At 58.5% G+C, this 14,899-nt stretch overlaps 1 protein-coding gene across 2 annotated transcripts; it reads right to left on the reverse strand.

The window, feature by feature from the left end:
- Positions 1-6,160: 6,160 nt before the first annotated feature.
- On the reverse strand, positions 6,161-14,502 carry SPON2 (spondin 2). Of its 2 annotated transcripts, XR_010409228.1 has the most exons (7): positions 14,274-14,502; positions 13,648-13,873; positions 13,201-13,424; positions 12,936-13,127; positions 9,823-10,003; positions 8,325-8,729; positions 6,161-6,562 (listed from the first exon to the last, which is right to left on the reverse strand). XR_010409228.1 is itself a non-coding variant. In XM_064584115.1 (6 exons), exons 2-6 carry the CDS (start codon positions 13,868-13,870, stop codon positions 8,545-8,547), a joined length of 1,005 nt encoding a protein of 334 aa, XP_064440185.1. In that variant the 5' UTR covers positions 13,871-13,873; positions 14,274-14,502; the 3' UTR covers positions 7,985-8,544. The 2 variants fall into 2 exon arrangements, 1 of the variants encoding a protein (XP_064440185.1); XM_064584115.1 differs by lacking the exon at positions 6,161-6,562 and having other exon boundaries at positions 7,985-8,729.
- Between the last annotated feature and the right edge of the window lie 397 nt (positions 14,503-14,899).

Below are 14,899 nucleotides of genomic sequence, written 5' to 3' on the forward strand. Positions count from 1 at the left end.
TCCATCCGTGTTGCTGCAAATGGCAAGATTTCATTCTTTTTATGGTTGAATAATATTCCATTGTGTATGTGTGTGTATATATATATACACATATATCACATCTTCTTTATCCATTCATGAGTTGATGAACACTTGGACTAATTCCATATCTTGGCTATTGTTAATAATGCTGCTATAAACGTTGGGATGCACGTATCCCTTGGAATGAGTGTTTTTGTATTCTTTGGGGTAAATACCCAGTAGGGCAATTGCTGGATTTCCAACTTTTTGAGGAACCTCCATACAGTTTTCCAGAGTGGCTGCACCAGCTTGCATTCCCACCAACAGTGCAGGAGGGTTCCCCTTTCTCCGCATCCCCGCCAACATCTGTCGTTTCCTGACTTGTTAACCTTAGCCATTCTGACCGGTGTGAGGTGGTATCTCATTGTGGTTTTGATTCGCATTTCCCTGATGATGGCTGATGTTGAGCATCTTTTCATGTGTCTGTTGGCCTTCTGGTTATCTTCTTGGAAAAATGTCTGTCTGTGTTTCCTGCCCATTTTTAAATTGGATTATTTATTTTTGGGTGTTGAGTTGTATCAGTTCTTTATATATTTTGGATACTGACCCTTTATTGCACATGTTATTTGCAAATATCTTCCCCCATTCTGTAGGTTGCCTTTTAGTTTTGTTGATTCTTTCCTTTGCAGTGCAGAGACTTTTTATTTTGATTATTTTTGCTTTTGCTTCTTTTGCCTCAGGAGACGTGTCGAGAAAACAGTTGCTATGCACTGAATTGTGTTTTAGCTGTGTGAGCACGGACAGGCTGGCTGACTCCGGTTGTCATCCATGACACAGGAAAACGGTGGTGTAGGCCATCTCGCAGCACCGTGATAGGTTTAGATGGGACCAGCAACCGAGGCCCTTAGCTCTGTGCCTGGTACCCTGCAGACATGGGAAGGGGAGGGGGGTGCAGCTGTTGGCTTTTCTGGCTCTGGGTGGAGCCACACTGAGGCGTCCCTTGTGCAAGGCAGTGGGTGCCTCTTCAGCCTCTTCCTTCCTACTGGCTTGTGCCTTCCACCTCGGTCTCCCTCCCTGGCCATCATCTTAATGTTTAGGCTGCTATGACAAAATATCGGAACAACAGGAATTTATTTTGCACGGTTCAGGAGGGTAGAGGGTACCAGCATGGTGGGGTTAGGGCTGGTCTATTCCTGGGTTGCAGACAGCCGCCTTCTCTGTGCCCTCCTGTGGTGGGAGAGGCGAGGGAGCTCTGTGAGTCCCTTGTGAGGGCACCGGTCCCATTCGGGGGCTCCATGTTCATGAGCTCATCACCGCCCACAGTCCCACCTCCTAGCACCATCACACTGGGGGCTAGGATTCCAGCATATGAATTTGAGGAGACACATTTAGGCCATAGTGATTTCAATGCTCTCCCTTTAGGAAGCACTATCGTGTGGTGCTTCCTTGCCTGGACTCCAGGACCTCTGTCTGGGCTCACCTCATTGGCCACGGACCTTCTGTGTGGTCCTGGGCAAGCTCCGTAATTGCTCTTTGCCTCGGTTTCCTCGTCTGTGAAGATGGAATGATAATAGTACCCACTTTATCAAGGGCTTGTGGAGATCAAGTGATGTGTGTGCAAAGTGCTGTTTTGTTTTTTTTTTAAGATTTTATTTATTTATTTGACAGAGAGAGAGGCAGCGAGAGAGGGAACACAAGCAGGGGGAGTGGGAGAGGGAGAAGCAGGCTCCCCGCTGAGCAGGGGGCCCGACACGGGGCTCGATCCCAGAACCCTGGGATCACGACCTGAGCCGAAGGCAGACGCTCAACGACCGAGCCACCCGGGCGCCCCTTCACTACTGTTTTATAGCCTGATGTCCTGAAGCCGTTATCCAGATGAGCTAACTCGTAAGGACTTAAAAAATACCCAACTTAGCCACCAAGCCACTGTGACTGCCTAACAAATTAATAACAATCCTTACTGTCATCCAGTAGCCAGTTCGTAGTCCGTTTTCCCTGACTGGGAAGGTCTTTTGCTGTTGATGCGCTTGAATCTGTGTCTACACAGGATCCAGATGTCTCTTAAATCTTTTATTCTGTTGGGCCCGACCTCCCCTCAGCCAGCCTTTTTTCTTCCAAGCATTCCCAAGGACAAGGCCGTACCCCGGGGGCAGGCACGTGCCCAGCACACACTCCGTGTGCACACGCATCTTGGGGGTCCCGGGTGACGGGCACTCCTCGGCTCGGGCGCTGGGCCCCACGTTGCTGCTGCGTAAACCCTGAACGGTGAGGGTTCGCTGGCTCTTCCTGCCGCTTCCCCAGAGACCGGGGTGTGCGGCGGAGGCTTCATTCGACTCAGGCTCAGACTTTTAAGTGGGAGTAACAAGTGTGTTCTTTTTCAACACTGTTTTGACTCTTCCAGGTCCCTTGAGATTCCATATGAACCGTAGGATGGGTTTTTCTGTTTCTGAAAAACACGCCATTAGGATTTCGACAAGAGCTGCAGGCAATCTACAGCCCACTGCGGGCCACGCGGCTATTACAGCCGCATCTCGTCCCCCGAACCATGGACGTGGGGTGTGTCTTTATTTACTTACGTCTTCCAGCTCCCCGAGCAGGGCTTGTACTCGTCACCGTCCAAGTGTTTCACTTCCTTGGTTGAGGTAATTCCTGTGCATTTTCTTCTCTTTGATGCGACTGTTGTGTGATTTCCTTTTCAGATGCTTCATTGTTCATGTACAGAAATGCAGCTGGTTTTTGTGTGTTGTCTCCTGACACTTTGCTACAATCATATATTTGTCCTAAGCAGGCTGTGTGTGTGTGTTATCTTTAAGGCTTGTACATGTAAAATTATATGTGAGATAATTTTACTTCTTCTTTTCCAGTGTGGAATGCCTTTCTCCCCCTTGCTTAATTGCTCTGACCAGAACTTCCAGTACCATGTTGAAGAGAAGTGGTGAAAGCAAGCAGCCTTGCCTTGTTCCTCATCTTAGAGGAAATGCTTTCAGTCTTTCACAATTGAGTATGATGTTTCCTGTGGGTTTTCTTATATGGTTTTTATTATGTGGAGGTGGTTCCCTTCTGTTCCTAGTTTGTTGAGTGTTTTTATCATGAAATTTTGTCAAATGCTTTTCTACATTAATTTGAATTTTGTCCAATGCTTTGCAGACCTACATCAGGTTGAGATGATCATGTGGTTTCCCCTCCATTCTGTTGATGTGGCATATTACACTGATCAGTTTTCATGTATTGACCCACACTTGCATTCCAGGAATAAATCCCACTTGGTTGCGGTATATAATCCTTGTAACGTGCTGCTGAATTCTGTTTGCTAGTATTTGGTTGAGGATTTTTGCATCCATGTTCATCATGGATGTTGGTCTACAGTTTTCTTTTCTTACAGTGTCTCTGTCTGACTTCCCCACAGAATGAGTTGGGAAGTTTCTCTCCCGTTCAATTTTTGGGTAACGTTTGGGAAGGACTGGTGTTAATTCTTCTTTAAATGTTTGGTAGAATTCACCTGTGAAACCGTCAGGTCCAGGGCTTTGCTCTTTGGGAGATTTTTGATTACTGATTCAGTCTCCTTACTAGTCGTAGGTCTAGTCAGACTTTCTGTGTCTCTGTGATGTAGTCTTGGTAGGTTCTGTGTTTCCAGGAATTTGTCCACTTATCTAAGTTATTTGTTGGTGTACAACTCTTCACAGTACTCTGACAATCCTTTTTATTTCTGTATTACCGGTAATAATGTTCCCACGTCATTTCTGACTTTAGTAATCAGAGTCTTCTCTCTTTTTATTCTTAGCCCCTATAGCTAAAGGTTTGTCAACTTTGATGATCTTTTCAAAGGAGCAGCTTTTTGTTTCATGGATTTTCTCTATTGTTTTCCCATTCTCTATTTTGTTTATCTACACTCTCATCTTTATTATTTCCTTCCTTCCACTAGCTTTGGGTGTAGTCTGTTCTTTTCTTCCTAGTTCATTAAGTAGTAAACTCAGATTGTTGATTTGAAATCTTTTCTATTTTTAAATATGTTTATAGCTATAAATTTCCCCTAACTCTTAGCATTGCTTTCACTGCATTCCATAGTTTTGTTGTGTTGAAGATTTTTCATCATTTGTTTCTAAGTATTTTCTAATTTTCTTGTGATTTCTTCTTTGATCAATTGATGTAAGAGTATGTTACTTAATTTCCACAAATTTGTGAATGTTCCAGTTTTCCTTCTGTTCCTGATTTTTTTTTTTTAAGATTTTATTTATTTATTTGAGAGAGAGAATGAGAGAGAGCACATGAGAGGGGGGAGGGTCAGAGGCAGAAGCAGGCTCCCTGCCGAGCAGGGAGCCCGATGCGCGACTTGATCCCGGGACTCCAGGATCATGACCTGAGCCGAAGGCAGTCGCTTAACCGACTGAGCCACCCAGGCGCCCTCTGTTCCTGATTTCTATCTTCATCCTGTTGTGGCCAGAGAAGACACTTTGTATGATATCAACCTTTTAAAAACTACGGAGACTGGGATGCCTGGGTGGCTCAGTCAGTTAAGCGCCCACCTTTGGCTCAGGTCAGGGATCGAGTCCCGCGTCGGGCTCCCCGCTCAGCGGAGAGTCTGCTTCTCCCTCTGCCTCTGCTCCTCCCCCTGCTTGTGCACTCGCTCTAGCTCTCTCTCGGACAAATAAATAAATAAAAACTACTGAGACTTACCACGTGGTCTCACACATGGTCTGTCCCGGAAACTGTCCGGAGTGCCCGTGAGAACGCGTGTGGGGTTGTCGCTGGGTGGGTGCTCTGTGTGTCTGCTGCGTCTGGCTGGCTGCTTGGGGTTAGTCCTCTGGTCCCTTATTATCTTCAGTCTGGCTGTTCATCCACTATTGAGAGTGGGGGACTGACATCTCCAACTGTTCCTGTACCTCTGGTTATTTCTCCTTTCAATTCCGTCAGCTTTTGCTTCATATAGTTTGATGGTCTGTCATTGGGTGTGTGAATGTTTATAATTGTTATATTCTCTTTTACTGAAATGTTATTAATATATACTGTCCTTTGTCTCTTGTAACCATTTTTGAATTTAAGTCTATTTTTTCTGATGTGAGTGTAGCCACCCGTGCTCTCCTCTGGTCACTATTTGCATGGAGTATGTTTTTCCATCCCTTCATTTTCAATCTATTTGTGTCTGGATCTCAAGTGAGTCTCTTGTAGACAACCTGTGATTGGATCTTGTGTTTTTATCTATTCTGCCAATCTCTGTCTTTTGATTGGAGAGTTTAATCCATTTATATGTAAGTAATTACTGATAAGGAGGGAGTCTTATCTAGTTCTCTGAGCATCTTTAAAGCAGTTGTTTTAGTCTTTGTCTAGTATGTTTGCCATTAGACTTTTTTCAAGAGGCAGTTCCTACTGATTTACTTTTTTCCTTTGAATGGGCCATACTTTCCTCTGTCTTTGTATGCCTTGCAATTTTTTGTTGAGCACTGGACATTTGAATGTAATAATGTGGTAACTCTGAAAATCAGATTCTCCCCCTTCCCCAAGGTTTATGTTTTTTCTTTTTTTATTAAATAGACTCCATGCCCAGTGGAGCCCTACACAGGGCTTGGACTCATGATCCTGAGATCAAGACCTGAGCTGAGATCAAGAGTCAGAGGCTTAATTGACTGAGTCACTCAGGCACCCTTTTGTTTTTTCTTTGATTGCCATAGGCTGTTTCTGTGCTGAGGATCAGTCTGAGGGTAACTTAAGGTCTTCCTAGGTCTTTTTCCCTGGACATGGTCACTTTCTAATTTCCCTTATATATGCAGTTGCTTTTGAATGTCCTTGTCTTTAATATTTAGCTCCCCAAAGAGGAAAAAAGTGAGAAATATAGGGGGAGTGGGGAGAAAAGTGTGCTCTCCCTTTAAATTCCCTGGAAGTTACTTCAGCTGGAGGGGAACAGTGGTGGGCAATTACAATGGTGCCCATCTCTGTCTGCACTTCTGTTATTAGAAGCAGCAGTCAGCTGTCACAGAACAAATCCCCAGTATTTCGAGGACAGGGTCTCTTTGCCCACCTTGGTTCCTGCTAGCGGTGTTCCAGCCGCTCCCGAAACATGTTCGCGGTGGCAGGCCATGGGGATGGGGGTGGGGCTGGGGGATGCGTATGGGTAGCTGCTACTTTACTGAGAGCTGAAAATGACCCAAATGAGCCACCATTTGCCATCCAAGCCTTCCCCGGGGCTTGCAAGCCTTCAGTATATTCAGGGTCAGACACATTTTGCCCCTGCATCCTTCGCCCAGATCGGGAGACAGGTTCTCCCCTCACAGATGCGTCCCACCCTGGCATCGTCCCCTTGTCTTTTGACTCCTTGCTTTATCCTTAATGTGAGCGCGTGATGTAAAGGGTGTTTGTTTCTACATGGCCTCTGAGGAACGCAGGCTGGCAGCCCACTGCTGGAAAGTGCGGTATTGTGAAGTATCTCAGTTGTGCCCCGAGATGACATGTCCAGAGATCCACAGGGAACATCTGCTAAGAACGTCTCTCCGACGAGTCTCTCCTCTTAGTGAACACCCCGAGTCTGTTCAGCAGGACACACCCAAGGTATTGGCTGAGAATCTACTCCCTGTTGGGGGAAAAGGGGTCACAAGCAGCTATTTTCACTTCTTCCTCCCCTAGGTCAAGGGTCAAGGCGACCTCTGGGGATTTACATGTGTTCTGGAGAGAGGAACGGGTCCAAGGAGGTGAGCAACAATAGAGGGCAGAGGGGTCTGAGATCAAGCTCACGGGGAGGGGTGTCAGGGGCCAGAGGAGCACCATCTTAAAAGAGATGGGGAAGGAGCATCGCCTCTCTAGTGGGGGGAGGGGTAGTGGGTGGGGGTGGGGGGTGGGTGTCAAACCTCCTGTTGCTGAGAGGGAGAGGACAGAGAGCAAGGAGCGTGGACCCCGGGTGCAGCGGCGCAGAGCAGAGAGGGGACTCCCGTGTGGAGGGGGACACTGGGAACAGGAAATGGGGAGAATCCTTTCTAGGTGTGTGGCTGGAAGCGGGCACAGGAGCTGGAGGACCTGAAGGGGAAGGGGAGGCCAAGAGAAGCATCCCCCAAGATAGGCGGGGAGACATTGGCTGCTGAGAATGACCAAGTGGGGGACGAGAGAGGGGAGACAATGTGCAGGGTCGGCCCTGGATGTGTGTAAGGCTGGTGTGCTGTCCTGCTCAAGCTTCTAAGGGGTGTGATGGTTCATCAGCGGGAGGTCTGAGCACTCAGGGATCCAAGACGCCCCTCAGAGAGAGCGGATGGGAGATGTGTGAGGGGGAAGATGTAACCTTGAGAAGCAGAGAGGCAGAGGTGAGAGGGGCCTCTGTGTGTGAGTGACCAAGAATCAGCAGGAGCACTGAGGGGGCGGTGGACAGGAGGGGGTGCCGGGGAAGTGCAGTGTGGACGGTGGGGGGGGGAGGGAGGGCAGTGGGCAGGAGGGTGGGGGGAGGGGGAGTGCAGGAGGGCGGTGGACAGGAGGGGGAGAGGTGGGGGGGGAGGGCAGTGGACAGGAGGGGGGAGGGAGTAGTTGTTGGATCTGATTCTGCATGTGTCCAAGCAGGAGGAAGAATGTTCTGGAAGGGTCCCAAGGAACAGAGAGCAGGCTTCTCCCGTCTCCTGGTCTTTCTCTGAAGGGCCAGCCCAGCCCCAGGGCCCACATGGGATCTGTGCTGGTGGGCGAGGCTGGGACCCCTGAGCTCAGACAAGGGCCGGGGCTGATGAACAGTGAGCCCTCAGGGCATCTCTATGAGGCCAGGGGGCTCCGCGGTCAGTGGCCAGGGGTGGGGACCAGCTACAAGCAGCCACATGTGCTCCTGTGAACTCCCCACCAGTCCCACCAGCAGCAGTGTGCTGTGTGTGTGTGGGTCTGAACACCTTCACACCATCCGGAGGCTGCTGAGTGCCCTTCTGGCAATCTCGGGCATGCCCTCCATGCAGGGGAGACCCTACTCGGGAGTGGGAGGGTGGCCCTCCCAGCGCCCTGCCAGGAACTGCGAGGCGAGGGCCCCTGATGTCAGGAAACAGTCTTTATTCAAGTGCAGGGAGATGGGTCATGTGACAATGCCAAGGTGAGATGTCCGAGCCTGCTCTCCTTTATCCACCTGACCTGCGTGACCTGTCCAGGGCAGCCTCGGCCTGCGGGGCAGGCGGGGGTGTGAGTGCCTGTAGCCCGGGGACAGCAGGTCTGAGGTGTTTCATATCCGCTGTCCTGGGGCTCCTGGGCCTGGGGTGCGTGGCCCTCCTGCAGGTGGCCCCGTGGGCGCTGTGGGCACACCGTCTGCACGCAGACAACCCCCGACCAGCAGGAAGTGGATTTATGGCAGAGACTTGTAACCTCGGGGCTGAACTCACCCATGAGAGTGGGTCCCAGGACCGGGCGCCCGAGAGGAAAGCTTGCTGAAAGGAGACGCCTCTCCCCACATCCTGCTGCCTCCAGCAGCCGAAGGTACGTCTGCGCGGAGGGGTCGGTCAGCGTTGGAGCTCAGAGGCCTGCTGGACAAAGCCCCCCTTGGCCCGCTGAACCACCGGGCGTGGCCCCCACGCAGGGTGGAGGGCCCGCAGGGCTCTGGCCTCAGACACAGTTGTCCGGGATGCACTCGGCCTGCTCTTCGAGCTCCGGGCAGGGTGCCCCGTGGTTGGCAGGCTGCACGCGGACGTAGCGAGTCCTGCTCTTGGCTCCCAGCTTCCCACACGGACCTGCACACAGCCCCCAGGATGACCACAGAGAGACCTCGCAATCCAGCGGAGTTTCTGGAACTGAACCAAGCACGAGAGGCCTGTGAGCATGTGTGCATTCCTTGTGCGAGACAGGCCCACACATCCGAGTCGGGAGGGGGCGCTGGATTTATCAGTGCACTTTAGAGCCGGCTGCAAGACCACCAGTCACACCTCTTGCCAACACCCCACCGAGACGCCTGGAGGGAACATTGCCACGCTTTGATCCCCTGCATCTCCTGCCTCAGGGACCCTGGGAGGCCAGCTCTGGCAGTGGGGAGTGGGAGCACAAGGCCCCTGGAGGCAGGGAAGGATCCGCTGCTGAGAAACCCACTCTGATGCAGCCGTGCTCGCAGCGGGCTCTGTGTTTCAGTGGGAGCGCCCCCACGCCGGCTCATGGCAGGGTGGGGTGGGGGGCACAGAGGGATCCGTTCAGTGGTGTCCTGCCCGTCGGCCATGACACGGGCCACACGCGGGGATGCCACTGACAGGGGCCTGGTTTACCACTCACTTCTGGGCAAATGGACAAGAGCTAACTGGTCAGTCAGCCAAATCCCAAATCTCTCCGAACCCCCATCATCCTGCACCAAGTGCTCTGAACCCCCAGGACCCCATCATTCTGCGAGAGGACACATCACACTCAGGAGCCTGGCTTTGGACGGAGCACCTTCCCCAGCTCTGCCACCTCGGCTCAACGTGGGACTCCCCTGGGAGACACCGCCTGGTCCCTGGACCACTGGCCCTCGTGGGGAGCAGGTGACCAGTGTGGCCTTGGAAAGTGGAGCGTGTTGAGGTGTCACTGACACTTCAAAGACGGTCCCTTTGGGGCAGTTTCTGGCCCCGAGTGTCCTTTCCTGCTTCAACGTGGTGGCCACTCACCGTTGAGGATTTTTGTAAGGGTGGGACAGAAGGGCCTCACACACGGGGGTCAGTATTGACAGCTGCCCTGTCACGGGTTCCTGTGTGGCCCGCAAACCTGGGTGGCGCTTCTATCCCCTGCCGCCCGCGGGGCGTCAGGGCTCCCCCCCCACCGCGGGGCGGGGCGCCAAGCGCGCCGCCCGGATGGCGGTGGAGCGGGCGGGGGGGGGGGGGGGGAGCCTGCAGTGTCCTGGCGGAGGGGTGGCAACGCGCTCACCTGAGAGGCTGTCCACGATCTCATTGCCCCCGCCGGCGCCCGCGGGGCCTGGGGCGGGCGGGACGAAGGCCCTGGGGTTCTGCCGGAGTCGCACCAGGGTCACTCTGGCGATGGGGGGCAGGGACTTCAGCCGGGGGTAGTAGAAGGAGTTTGCGGGGTGGCTGGGAGAGGAGGAGGTTATCTGCGGAGAGAGCAGCGGTGTGGGCGGCGGCGGCAGAGGACACCCAGCCGCCTGTGTGCGCTTGCGGGAGGTGGGGCCGTGCGGTGGGGCCTGGGGGTGTGGTCTAGGGCTGCGGCCTCGGGTGAGGCCTGGGGGTGTGGTCTAGGGCTGCGGCCTCGGGTGGGGCCTCGGGGTGTGGTCTAGGGCTGCGGCCTCGGGTGGGGCCTGGGGGTGTGGTCTAGGGGTGGGGCCTCGGGGTGTGGTCTAGGGCTGCGGCCTCGGCTGGGGCCTCGGGGTGTGGTCTAGGGGTGGGGCCTGGGGGTGTGGTCTAGGGCTGCGGCCTCGGCTGGGGCCTCGGGGTGTGGTCTAGGGGTGGGGCCTGGGGGTGTGGTCTAGGGCTGCGGCCTCGGGTGGGGCCTCGGGGTGTGGTCTAGGGGTGGGGCCTGGGGGTGTGGTCTAGGGCTGCGGCCTCGGGTGGGGCCTCGGGGTGTGGTCTAGGGGTGGGGCCTGGGGGTGTGGTCTAGGGCTGCGGCCTCGGGTGGGGCCTGGGGGTGTGGTCTAGGGCTGCGGCCTCGGGTGGGGCCTCGGGGTGTGGTCTAGGGCTGCGGCCTCGGGTGGGGCCTGGGGGTGTGGTCTAGGGGTGGGGCCTCGGGGTGTGGTCTAGGGCTGCGGCCTCGGCTGGGGCCTCGGGGTGTGGTCTAGGGGTGGGGCCTGGGGGTGTGGTCTAGGGCTGCGGCCTCGGCTGGGGCCTCGGGGTGTGGTCTAGGGGTGGGGCCTGGGGGTGTGGTCTAGGGCTGCGGCCTCGGGTGGGGCCTGGGGGTGTGGTCTAGGGGTGGGGCCTCGGGGTGTGGTCTAGGGCTGCGGCCTCGGCTGGGGCCTCGGGGTGTGGTCTAGGGGTGGGGCCTGGGGGTGTGGTCTAGGGCTGCGGCCTCGGGTGGGGCCTCGGGGTGTGGTCTAGGGGTGGGGCCTGGGGGTGTGGTCTAGGGCTGCGGCCTCGGGTGGGGCCTCGGGGTGTGGTCTAGGGGTGGGGCCTGGGGGTGTGGTCTAGGGCTGCGGCCTCGGGTGGGGCCTGGGGGTGTGGTCTAGGGCTGCGGCCTCGGGTGGGGCCTCGGGGTGTGGTCTAGGGGTGGGGCCTGGGGGTGTGGTCTAGGGCTGCGGCCTCGGGTGGGGCCTCGGGGTGTGGTCTAGGGCTGCGGCCTCGGCTGGGGCCTCGGGGTGTGGTCTAGGGGTGGGGCCTGGGGGTGTGGTCTAGGGCTGCGGCCTCGGGTGGGGCCTGGGGGTGTGGTCTAGGGCTGCGGCCTCGGGTGGGGCCTGGGGGTGTGGTCTAGGGCTGCGGCCTCGGGTGGGGCCTCGGGGTGTGGTCTAGGGGTGGGGCCTGGGGGTGTGGTCTAGGGCTGCGGCCTCGGGTGGGGCTTCGGGGTGTGGTCTAGGGGTGGGGCCTGGGGGTGTGGTCTAGGGCTGCGGCCTCGGCTGGGGCCTCGGGGTGTGGTCTAGGGCTGCGGCCTCAGGTGGGGCCTCGGGGTGTGGTCTAGGGGTGGGGCCTGGGGGTGTGGTCTAGGGCTGCGGCCTCGGGTGGGGCCTGGGGGTGTGGTCTAGGGCTGCGGCCTCGGGTGGGGCCTGGGGGTGTGGTCTAGGGCTGCGGCCTCGGGTGGGGCCTCGGGGTGTGGTCTAGGGGTGGGGCCTGGGGGTGTGGTCTAGGGCTGCGGCCTCGGGTGGGGCTTCGGGGTGTGGTCTAGGGGTGGGGCCTGGGGGTGTGGTCTAGGGCTGCGGCCTCGGGTGGGGCCTCGGGGTGTGGTCTAGGGGTGGGGCCTGGGGGTGTGGTCTAGGGCTGCGGCCTCGGGTGGGGCCTCGGGGTGTGGTCTAGGGGTGGGGCCTGGGGGTGTGGTCTAGGGCTGCGGCCTCGGCTGGGGCCTCGGGGTGTGGTCTAGGGGTGGGGCCTGGGGGTGTGGTCTAGGGCTGCGGCCTCGGGTGGGGCCTCGGGGTGTGGTCTAGGGGTGGGGCCTGGGGGTGTGGTCTAGGGCTGCGGCCTCGGGTGGGGCCTGGGGGTGTGGTCTAGGGGTGGGGCCTGGGGGTGTGGTCTAGGGCTGCGGCCTCGGGTGGGGCCTGGGGGTGTGGTCTAGGGCTGCGGCCTCGGGTGAGGCCTGGGGGTGTGGTCTAGGGCTGCGGCCTCGGGTGGGGCCTCGGGGTGTGGTCTAGGGCTGCGGCCTCGGGTGGGGCCTGGGGGTGTGGTCTAGGGGTGGGGCCTGGGGGTGTGGTCTAGGGCTGCGGCCTCGGGTGGGGCCTGGGGGTGTGGTCTAGGGCTGCGGCCTCGGGTGAGGCCTGGGGGTGTGGTCTAGGGCTGCGGCCTCGGGTGGGGCCTCGGGGTGTGGTCTAGGGCTGCGGCCTCGGGTGGGGCCTGGGGGTGTGGTCTAGGGGTGGGGCCTGGGGGTGTGGTCTAGGGCTGCGGCCTCGGGTGGGGCCTGGGGGTGTGGTCTAGGGCTGCGGCCTCGGGTGAGGCCTGGGGGTGTGGTCTAGGGCTGCGGCCTCGGGTGGGGCCTGGGGGTGTGGTCTAGGGCTGCGGCCTCGGGTGGGGCCTCGGGGTGTGGTCTAGGGGTGGGGCCTGGGGGTGTGGTCTAGGGCTGCGGCCTCAGGGTAGGGTCTCGGGATGGGGCTTCGGGGTGGGGCCGCAGGGTGGAGCCTCGGGGCGGGGCCGCGGGGTGGGGCCGGGCAGTTCAGGACTCCCCACCCCCCAGGCTCCCGCAGGCTCCGAGGGTGCGCGGCCCAAGGTCTGGGAAACAGAGCAGGAAGGGTCAGGCCTCTGGGTGGCGGCCTGGGCCCTCCTCCCCGAAGAGCAGCCGCCTGCAGACTGGCGTCTTGTGGTCAGGGATGAGGCTGCGCACTGGCCCAAGAGCCACCTGGTGGAGGGCTCTCGTCCCCCACCTCCGTCACCCCCTCACCTCCGTCACCCCCTCACCTCCGTCACCGTGTCCTGCGGGATGGTCGCGAAGTTGGGGGAGGAGAAGGTAAAGCCGCTGTCGGTCCCGGCGTCGTAGGGGTAAAGGTCCACAGCAACCTGCTCCCTCCAGCGGTCCCCATCGCACAGGTCCAGGCTGTCCACGCCCACAAACCAGTCTGGACTGGGGACGATGCGGACCACAAAGGACACCTGGGGGGAGGGCGGGTGCTCAGCCCGGCAGCCGGCGGCCCAGCCCCTTCCCCCCACCAATGCCTGGGCTCACCAGCGAGTGCCTCGAGTGGACCTCCAGCTCCGCGGACGTCTGCCCGGTGCCACTGGGCAAGGCGGGCGCCGAGAACACCTCGTGCACGCTCTGCAGCTTCTCCCCGGCAGCCTCCATCTCCCGCATCAGGGCCCAGGCCTCGCCCCGCTCAGCAAAGTCCCTGAGCCCGTCGCTGACGTACTGGTTCTTCCTCCACAAGCTGTAGTCGGAGCTGTGCGCTGCCCCTGCGCGCGAGGCCGGAGTGTGAGCCGCCGCGCGAGGGAGCGCGCATCCCCTGCGCCCCGGGGGCAGGGCCCAAGCACAGCAGGACGTGCTCCGCAGATATTTCTGGCGCTGCAGGAAAGTGGGATGAGCGTGCCCACCCTGCACACTGGGAAGTGTGGTGGAGCGCTTGAGGGGGGTGGTCACTGCCGGACCGGAGGGACCCGGCAGCGGGGCTGTACTTACCCAGCAGGGAGGACCACTGTGCGGGGGGTCGGAACAGGGGGTACTGCTTGGGGAAGGCTGTCTGGCTCCACTTGCCCGTGAAGGTGATGCTGTACTTGGCCAGGGGCTGGGCGGTGCAGACAGACTCTCCCCCCAGCGGCTGGCTGGCCACAGAGCCAAGTGTGGTCAGGAGGAGGGCCCAGAGGGCCCTGCCCCAGGTGGTGGTGTGACTTGGGGCTCCCATGACCTAGGAGCAGAGGGAGAGCTCCACCAGCTGGCACCCCTGGTCCTTGGGGGGGGAGGGGCAGGGGCCTCCCGGAGTGCGGCGCCCCCCCCACATCCCTTTGCACTCCCACCTCCATCAGGCTCAGGGGGACCCCTGGCCTGCCCCCAAAAGCCAAGCCGTGTCAGGTTACACTTGGATCCCAAGCCCAGCAGATTCGGAGCCCTGGCTTGGTCTCAGCCGTGCCCGGGGCAGCATCCCTGAGTCCCAGGAACCTGGAGGGTACACTTCAGCCTCGCTGTGCTCGGGATGACACGAGCAAACGCAGGCCTCCCTCTTGGGGTGCTGCAGGCTGCTGGGCCCGGGAAAGGGCGAGGAGGCCCAGCGCCTCCAGATGGGGACAGGGGCGCACACGCGTACTCACCCAGCAGGAGCGGCAGGAGGGCTGGCAGCTGGGCTGTGGGCGGCAGATGGTCCCCGAGGGAGCCCAGAGCTCCAATTTACGCCCAGGACAGCCCCCCGGCCGGCCACGGCCGCTGCAGAGAGCCGAAGCTCGGACGGGGAGAGGGAGAGAAGGGGCGCCTCCAGTGCGGTCCGCCCTCGCTCTGCGAGCAGATGCTTCTCTGGCGCTGAGGTCACTCTCCTCCCTCGGGCGCCTGCCACTTGCCGCACCCCTTTCTTTGTCTTTCCCTCCCGCCTCCCCGCCCTCGGCTCCTCTCCCTGCCGCTCCCCCTTCCCAACAAACCCGTCTTAGTGTCTCCCAGGAGGTACTGTCGCAGTCTCAGCTGGGAGGGGAGCTGGGCTGGGGAGCGCCAGCGTGTTACACCCTCCGGACAGGGTGGGACCCCAGGGGCCACATTCCTGGCCTGACGCTAGTCCAAGTGTTGGAGAGGAGCTGGAGAAGTGGGGGCTCCCAGTTCAGGCATCCCTGGCCTTGAGGAGCTGGGTTTTGGCACACACAGCCTGTCAGCGTGCACAGAGCCGCCGTCCACAGGGCTGGCCAGGGCATCCCTAGAGGGGAGCCAGAACCACTCGGGTAGAGTTGTCCCA

The sequence above is a fragment of the Mirounga angustirostris genome, unplaced genomic scaffold, assembly GCF_029215605.1.
Source record: "Mirounga angustirostris isolate CCGP_5_RB_7025 unplaced genomic scaffold, mMirAng1.0.hap1 SCAF_2, whole genome shotgun sequence".
Lineage (NCBI taxonomy): Eukaryota > Metazoa > Chordata > Mammalia > Carnivora > Phocidae > Mirounga > Mirounga angustirostris.

Excerpts from the sequence above, each read along its gene's own strand:
- SPON2 (XM_064584115.1), bottom strand. The coding sequence starts at position 13,870 with ATGGGAGCCCCAAGTCACACCACCACCTGGGGCAGGGCCCTCTGGGCC. Across the intron at positions 13,128-13,200 it reads TCCACTCGAGGCACTCGCTG|GTGTCCTTTGTGGTCCGCAT; the intron begins GTGAGCCCAGGC and ends CCCTCCCCCCAG. Across the intron at positions 10,004-12,935 it reads CGCAGGACACGGTGACGGAG|ATAACCTCCTCCTCTCCCAG; the intron begins GTGAGGGGGTGA and ends CTCTCTCCGCAG.